This window comes from Phalaenopsis equestris, unplaced genomic scaffold (assembly GCF_001263595.1).
Source record: "Phalaenopsis equestris unplaced genomic scaffold, ASM126359v1 Scaffold000002, whole genome shotgun sequence".
NCBI classification, from domain to species: domain Eukaryota; kingdom Viridiplantae; phylum Streptophyta; class Magnoliopsida; order Asparagales; family Orchidaceae; genus Phalaenopsis; species Phalaenopsis equestris.
This window is the reverse complement of record NW_018164444.1, coordinates 80,861,937-80,870,706: the sequence shown is the minus strand read 5'-3', so window position 1 is coordinate 80,870,706 and position 8,770 is coordinate 80,861,937. Positions and strand designations below refer to the sequence as shown.

Genomic DNA, 8,770 nt, shown 5'->3' with positions numbered 1-8,770 from the left:
TTTTTTTGGGCTAATAATCATATATAGCAACTGCTTCTTCTGTTGTCTAGTTTAACTGTAGCCACGGGCATTTACATACATACTACACAATTCTCATGCATTTACCTATTTAACACTTAAACATTCATATTTACATGCATGCCATTCAAATGTTTATCATCACATCAAAAATAACTTCATCATTATCTTTTTAAAAGTTAAATACACCTTTTCCTGCATAGATTTATGACAATTTTGGTGCTAGATATGTATATACATAAGAACTGTGGTATGCATGTAAATTTCCCATCAAATTAAGTATCTTTCTTTAAAGAATTTATGGATAGTATGCTAGAATTTACATTTGACATTCTCATGTATGTAATTAATTCACCTTTTTGTCAGATGGGGGATAAAAAGAAGGCTGCAATAGCGGGGTTTATTCTTTTTAGTTTATTTATTTGCTTATAGGATTGATGTTTTATTTGCTTGCAGTTTCTGGTTCTATCTGCAAATTAACCATTCGGCACTGTATCACATCTTCACTTCCAAATGTTGGATTACAAGTAATGTCTCAAAATTCAGTAGTTAAACTTACTCTAATCCAGTATAATCCTCTTTTACACCTTCCACCTAATTTTTTGCTTCAGGTTTGGACAGCGTCACTCTTATTGTCAGATTTTCTTTTGCACAGAAGCTTCATGTCGTCTGACTTTGATGATACAACTGCACTGGAGCTTGGTGCTGGAACAGGTGATATGCAAGTAAACTGTTTTGATTACCGTACTTCGGTAAAATATTCTCAGTTGCACACTTCCAGTACATTCTGCGACTGCAGCTTAACAGAGTTATGTTATTTTTTTCCTTTTTTACATAAATACCACTTAATTCTTATGTATTTACATTTCTAACACCCAAACTTCAATTTTTACCTGTCACCTTACCTATCCATGAAAAGATGTATTCAACCTTTTTAAAAGTTCAAATAGTGATGTTTTTTTTGTGATCTGGAAGATTTGGGTGATATAATTGTAATTAATAAAATTTAGGTGTTATATATGTAATACTTAGGAATTGGGTGGTATATATGTAAATGCCCCTTCTTTTTTTAACCAGGTTTGGCAGGCATAGTTCTTTCACGGATTGCTAAGAAAGTCTTTCTAACAGGTTTGCAGGCTTTTCTTTATCATATTAACAGGAAATTATGCCTCAACCCATTCCACTTATGTCCTTACGGCTTAGCAAAATTTCCTTTTTATGCATTATTTTGTTTACTTCCACTTAAGCATTCAGATATTTATTACTTGATATTGTTTGTTGTGTTCTTTTATTTCTCATTAATTTGCAATGAACTTTGGACCCTTTATAGAAAACATTTGCATTAAATTTTAAGACCGCTTCTTGAAAGTACTATTGCATTAAATGAAATAGATTTAAACTTCCATTAAAAATTTTCAATTGTTATGCTCCAGATTACGGAAATGAAATTCTCGACAATTGTGCAAAAAATGTTCGTCTTAGTTCAAGCTTTTCCGAACTAAATGAGTCTTCTATTCTTGTACGAGAACTCAACTGGAAGGAGTCATGGCCTCCTCATACTGAAACATTTCAGAAGTAATTGTGCTAATAGCTTTTTCAAAATATTTGTACATCATGATAGCTAAACATTGTACTTTTATTTGACATCACTTGGTCCATATATTACATTAAATGCATCCTGTCCATTTCCATGCCCCTAAACAGCATGCTTTGATTTTTACCGTATTCAGTAAAACATAACAACATCCTGCCAGTATGTTTGAAAATGTTCTATGATGATGTTAATTAATGCGACGAGTATTAAGAAAAAAATATTTACTAAAGTTTTATAGAAGTTATTGAGATATGTATGATTGAACATTAATTAGTTTTATGAACGGTTATAGAGTGATTATGAAACCCTTTAAGTGGAATGAAGATGGACTCTTAAACATCAAGGCGCTTTTTGGTATAACGGTGAAATTTCGTTAGAAACTCGAAAGTTAAGTGTGCTCTCATGGGAGTACTCCTAGAATGGGTGACCTCCTAGGAAGTTACATCAACTGGGCAAATAATCGTGAGGCCATTTCGCCAAAGCAGACAAACCTTGATTGGTGAGAGTTTGAGCTGTCATAAATGGAATCAGAGCAATACACCAACCAAAACATGGGAACTAAGTGTCATATAGAGCAAAGTGTTATGCCATGGTAGCCACCTCTTGAACACTGGATGAGACAAAGTGCTACATGGTGGGAGCTACCCCTTGAATATGTAGGGGCCACCTCTAGAGTTTTGTCTGCCTAGTGAATGATTCTGGGTATAGAACACCGATAAAGATGTCATGTACTTAAATGGAGGAGATTATGAAACTCCTTAAGTAGAATGAAGCTGAACTTGTAAATATCGAGTCGCCTTTTTGTGTAATGGTGTCATTTTGTTAGAAACTCCAAAATTTAGCTTGTTCTCATGGGAACACTCCTAGAATGGGTGATCTCCTGGGAGGTTGAGAGTTCGGACTGTCACAGTGACGAAGATGAGACAAGTTTTTTTTATTAAAGGATATGTATTAACGCTAAGTCCTTTAAATTTTTGTTGTAGAATAGAGAAGAATAAATTTTATATGATGTGTTTGGGTATTAGGCTAGAATGCCAAAGCCAATTATCACTATCTTTATTTGAAGTGTGTTCGGAATACACGATCCGTTGTATGAACACATGCCTTTCCTGAGGGATCATTCTCAAGATAAATCCTGAACACATCTTTAAATGACTAATTATTCTTTTAAGCTGTCCAAAAAGTGATAAAAAATTGATGAGGAATTAGCAATATAATTCTAGAGTGAGTTTACTGATTGATAGTAAGATGTAGTCAAGACATATTTTGATAACTTTTTGGAGTGACCCTTTTGTAATCCAACCATTAATGTTCATGGCATGGATTATGATTGTATAAGATATTTTTGTCTACTGTCATATGATGTGACACTTTTTGAGTGTACTGCCCAAATATATATATATATATTTTCTTGGTTGCAATGAGGGAAATGAGAATTTATCCTTTTGAATAACCAAGCTTGTTTTGATTATATCCAAAATAAGCTTGTTTAGAGAGACTACCTAGGTTTCTTTTGTTTGTTGCCTACATGAGTGAATTGGAAGGAGAGAGCTGCTGTGATTTATCTTTGTTGTTGGTTCTCTTTTTGGAATTTTCAATCCACTACAATCCAGCATTTCGTCATGGATTATTTATGTTTTGTAAATGATTTTTCCATTTTGAGATTGATTTTCAACGTTGGATTGTCAACTTATAGAAAAGATTTTGTTGAAGGACCTTTTGGCCTTAAAAGAAATAGAATCTTAATGATTCTAATACCATATTGAAAATATAATGAGAAGATAGGAGAGTAAAAATGTGAAATTTTATAATAAAAATTTATTCACATGTTCTATAATGTAAGATGAGAAGCTTTGTATAAAAAGGTGGAGAAACAACTATTTAGACAAGGAACATATGTAGAATCTAGTTATTTCCTATGAAATTTAGAATTAATCGTGTAATTAAAATAGAAAATAAGGATTTTTTTTTCTCATCAGATCTCTCTGAAAAAGGAATGCTCTCCACATATTGCTGGATCCTTATAGATAGAAAGTTGTTATTGAAGGATTGTTGTATATGGTGTACTGGATTGCTAAAAATAAAAAGACGTCCATGAATTGTTGGATATCCTTAAATGGAAATGTGTTAGCCATAGATTCATGATATTTCTATAGTACTTTGATAGGAGTATGATTTTTAATGCTTTGTATTGTAGTAAGAATATACATGGAATGATTTTTTGATATATATATATATGAAGTTACTCAAGTTGTATCCTGATTTTGACCCAAAATCTCTTACTGTACCGGTATGGCTTAGTTTACCTGATCTCAAGCTGCACACTTTTAATTATCAGACTTTTTACTCAATTAGGGTCATAATTGGGGACCCTATGCCCTATGAAGCTAGATCTATAGCTAGATCTATACACTTTCAACCTAATCAGACATTCTGTGGCCAGAATACTTATGGAAAGAGATATTACCTTACCTAATTTTACTGAAGTCTGGTTGGGTACAACTCATAATGGATATTGACAACAAATCGTCAACATAGATCTCTTTACTGTTCTCACTTTAAGATGTTTGAGCATATCTTCGATAAATGCTACAAGCTCCATCCTAATTTGAAATCTAAAGATCAATTGAATAAGGATGGGTCTAACCCCACTGCTCTGGATATATCTGCTCCACCTGGAGAGAAAGCTACCACATGACAGGTTTTGGTGTCTGATATAATTGCCCCTGTGGACCCCCTCCCCCTCCGACAATATTGTTTCTGCGATTGATGTGATGCTGGATGAATCTGCTGGACAACCTACACCTTCAAATCCCATTGAAAACAATACTCAAGGTTCATTACTTATAAAGGATAGTGTTCGGACTGATAATCAGGAGATCCTTGTAGCTCCCCATCTTCAGGAAGTATCCAGTGTAGAGACGACAACTCATACTTCACATACACTAGAACTTATTGTGGGTACAACGGTTGACAATCTTTCTACTACAACTCTACCACCTCATCCGAATGAGCAACAATCTTCGAATGAGGAATGACAGGTTTACACTTCCAGGAGGAAGAAGATGAATGGAGATCTACTTGAGTTTAGTAATCTAATGGATAATACTTTGGTTACTTCGGGTAATGGTACACACCTCACCAATTTGTTGGATGGTTCACTTCCGAGAACTAGAGGCAGAGGCAAAACTAAATTGGGTCGTCCCGATTGATTTTATATGTATCCTCTCTTTTTTGAATTTTTTTGTATGTGTTGTGCCGTGTGGGTTGGGTGACTACTTTTGGGCCCACTCATACTACCCTTTTCTCTTTAATATAATTGCCCTTAGGTTTTTTAAATATATATATATATATATATATATTAAGACTAGGAATCATAAATATTATGATGGGAAAAATGATATTTATGCTACTAAAGCTTATGATTTCAATCACATTGGTAATGATCATCATGATAATGTAGATCCATATTGGGATGTCTAGATCTTGAATGGAAGACAACATTTACAAATTATGTGAGATGTACGTGGGTGGTGAAAGAGAGGAAATAAGAGGAAGGAGATTATTTTAATGTCTTTAAATAGAGTGAGGTAATTTTTGACCAAGGCATGTGTGAGTGGATTGATCTAGTATGAGGATTTTCTACAAGGTTTTGTTATAAGTCGAATGGAGAAGTATGCAAGAGCTAATTTTGGAAAGAATGTGGGAGAGGTAGCCAGTTAAGGGTTGATCCATGATTTCTTTCTTATTTAGCGAGAGATAAGAAATATGGTTAAAATTTTGAATGTGGGAGACTTTAGTAGAGATATTTTAAGAAAGAATCACTTTTCAGTGAGGGAAAATTTTTTTTTGTCAAGGAGGAATGCAATGGATGCATTAGGGTTAGGAAGGTGAGTTTTAGGGTTTGAATTTATTTTTGTCATATTTTCATGGAATGATGATTGTTAGGAAAAAAAAAATTGTTATGGGAATTAAAATTAATCAAGAACCTCTTGTTATGACATGAACAAAATTGGTGAGAGGGTGAGAGTCGTCATGTAGAGAAAAACTTCATTGCAATCAGTTTAAGTAAATATGAGATGGGTTAAAAAAAAAAAAAAACTTCTTCTCTCTCATGTTGCAATCTCAATGGATCGATTCATTTTGATACCAATTGATGTTAAGGGGATACAACAAAATGATTCAGATGAAGTTTCTAAATTTTTATGAGAATTGGCACACAACTTAAAAAGAGAGGGAGGGGAAGGGGGGGGGTGGGGGTTCTTTAACTTATTCATTCAATACTAAGGCACATTCTTTTGTAAAAAATGGTTCTCAATACATACCTAACAAGTGCCAGCTTAGTGAAGGAAAGATGTAATGTGTAGTTATGACATGCTTGAAACATGTAACAAATTTAAAACATATGTAAAAAAATAGTAACGTATAATAACGATATATACGAAAAAGAATTGTTATGTTATGCATTGTTATGATAGTTTTAAATAGTTAAAAACATGATATATATGAATGAGACTATAAAGTGGAAGGTATTTATTATTGAATGGTAATAATAGTGAAATGCTTTTGAAGTATTATATGATAAAAGAATATTATGCAGATTTAAATTTAGATTTTATTAAATTTGTCATTATGTTGGCTATTTGGTAAGAATTTAAGCGTTGGGCAGTAAAAGTCACTAATATCTAAGCTGAACATAATTGAAATAAAGTTTTTCAAAAGATTTATAGCAAAACTGGCAAGATTAGATTGAGAAATAATTGCATCAGTAGGTAGGCGGGAGAGTGTTATTGAAGTTAGGATTGTGAAAAATAAACATGAGTGGCATTGATATGTACAATTAAAGGCAGAAAATGCACACATGAGATTCGATAAAATTACTTTCGAACGACTGTCAAGTAAAAAGCGTAAAATTATAATATAGATAGAAGCTGCACAAAATGATTTTTATAAAATAAGTTCAACTTCTCATTCGATCAATTCATAATGAAGATTATAAAGCTGATGTGTTACTTTTAAGTACTAACCCATCTGATTTAGGCCAAAGTACTCCTGGACTTCATCAGAAGTTGCCGAAGTTGAGAGAGCAACACTTATTCTAGCTGCTGATGTAATATACAGCGATGAACTTACCTCGTCTCTTTTCAACATTTTGGAGAAGCTGATGTCTCGAGGTTCTAAAAAGGTGAATAAAAATAACTGCATAAATACACAACCTGCTTTACCTATAGTATGAGCTTATATCCATGTTTTTGTTTTTAAATTTAGGTTCTATACTTGGCATTAGAGAAAAGATACAACTTCTCTCTTGATGACCTCGATGTTGTTGCTAATGGGTATGCAAAATTCCGGAGTTTCCTTGAAGATGAAGGTGAAGAAATGCTTTAGCATGTAATTTTTCCTATTTACAATACTATTGTTCCAAAAATTTAGAATTATTGGATCCGGATTTGTTCGTGTAGGCATACCACCTAGACTAGAGAGTGTGTGTGTGCGTGTGTGTTATGTGCATTATAACTTTTGACCTCCTATTTATAGAGTTTGGGTGTCATTTATTATAGTACATGATTGGAAATAATTTAATACTAAAAAGGTACATTCTAGTACATGATATCGTGCTAGTTGCGTTCGAGTTAGTTATCTAGTGAGCTCTTAGTTTCCTCTGACCGAGCTACGAGCTGCGATTGTCTTGGGTGAACAGACAAGTGCCATCGAACTGTCAATTCTGTAGAATCTGATTTGAATCAATTTTTGGATCCCTTTGGTGAGTTAATACGTCATGCTCGAGTTACCGAGTATTTAGGTACTAAAAATGAAGTTTTAAGTTCATATATTTCCCCATTATGCAAAAAATATCCATAGAACGTAATTAGTTATAGAATGAAAGTCGGTAAATAGAAGCATTTGAGTGTTATTTCTATGAATATATAATATTTTAGTGTTGCCCATGAAATTATTCCTTTTCCTTTTCTAATTTTTTGTGTGTTGCATTATCTATTTAGTAGCATTTTATCATATTGCAGAATGTATGTTACCTGAAGAGGTGTCATTCCCCTGCTTCATGGGAAAACAAATTGACACATGGAAGATACCTCAGTATATAAGGGAGTATGAACGGGGTAGAGATCTTGAGCTATGGAGAATCAGGCTCTGTACGAACCAATCTCAGTTACAAGATATCTAAATTTTTGATGCATTGTAGTAGACCTATGGATCAAGGCCAGTAGGAAATCAACAATTTTTGGGTTTTTTTTTGTTACACATTTTCATTTATTTTTCTTCTTCCTCTTATTATTGGATCTTCTGATCTAGGAGAAATATTTGCGTATGTAAGATGTACGCAAAGTTGCGTACATATTAGGTTATTCGGAGGGTACATGTAGGTTACACTTGGGTTATATGAAGAATTACAAGGGGTATAACCTAAGTGTAACATACATGTATCATCATAATAACCTAATATATATGCAACTTTGCGTACGTCTTACGTACTCCCACATTTCTCTTGATGTAGGGTTTAAATGCTGATCTATGAATTTTTTGAGTGTCTTGTTTGTGCGCACGGAATTCAGATCTTCTGATCAAAATTTGTGTTTGACACACCGAAGGCCTTATTAGGGGATCTGAATTCAAACTGAGCTGGTTTAAGATTTATGACACTAAGTTGTTCAAAGTGTAAATATCAAAATTTGGGCATTAGATATGAAAATAGATCAGAACTGTATTTGAAGGAGATGTTTTGATTATAAAGATATATTTGAAACTATATTAATCAAACTAATTCAAGTATTCAGTAAAAATAATCAAAGATTTGATTAAATATTTTAAATTGGAGTGATAATGTTGTCTAAATAGAAGAAATCACAAGGGGCTAACAAATATATACCTTGGAAGGATTTTTATGGCTTGTTTTGGTGCATTTCCTTATGTAATTCCCTCTTTTTTTTTGTAATATATCATGTATTATTTATATCATATTATTTCAATTAAGAAAATAATTTTAATCTCTTATAAAGTTATTCTCTCTTTGATTTTGAATTAATTTATGAATTAATTATATTTGAGATTTATAAACCCTAACATATCAATCCCTCTAATCTTATTTTCCTACTTCCCCAACTTCCCAAATTAAAGTTAAACCCAATAACATCCTAAAAA

The 8,770-nt window shown here is 32.9% G+C and overlaps 1 protein-coding gene across 3 annotated transcripts in view; it reads left to right on the top strand.

Annotated features, from left to right (window-relative positions):
• LOC110036725 (methyltransferase-like protein 22) overlaps positions 1-8,001 on the top strand; it is a 16,321-nt gene extending 8,320 nt beyond the window's left edge. The window contains exons 4-10 of one of the 3 annotated variants that reach the window (XM_020741240.1): positions 475-545; positions 630-732; positions 1,096-1,146; positions 1,452-1,593; positions 6,653-6,797; positions 6,881-6,983; positions 7,636-8,001. In XM_020741240.1, coding sequence (XP_020596899.1) covers positions 475-545; positions 630-732; positions 1,096-1,146; positions 1,452-1,593; positions 6,653-6,797; positions 6,881-6,983; positions 7,636-7,796 — 776 coding nt within the window. In that variant the 3' untranslated portion in view covers positions 7,797-8,001. Of the gene's footprint in view, positions 1-474; positions 546-629; positions 733-1,095; positions 1,147-1,451; positions 1,594-6,652; positions 6,798-6,880; positions 7,004-7,635 lie in introns of all 3 variants that reach the window. The other 2 variants (XM_020741248.1, XM_020741257.1) reach the window with 2 other exon arrangements.
• Positions 8,002-8,770: the final 769 nt, after the last annotated feature.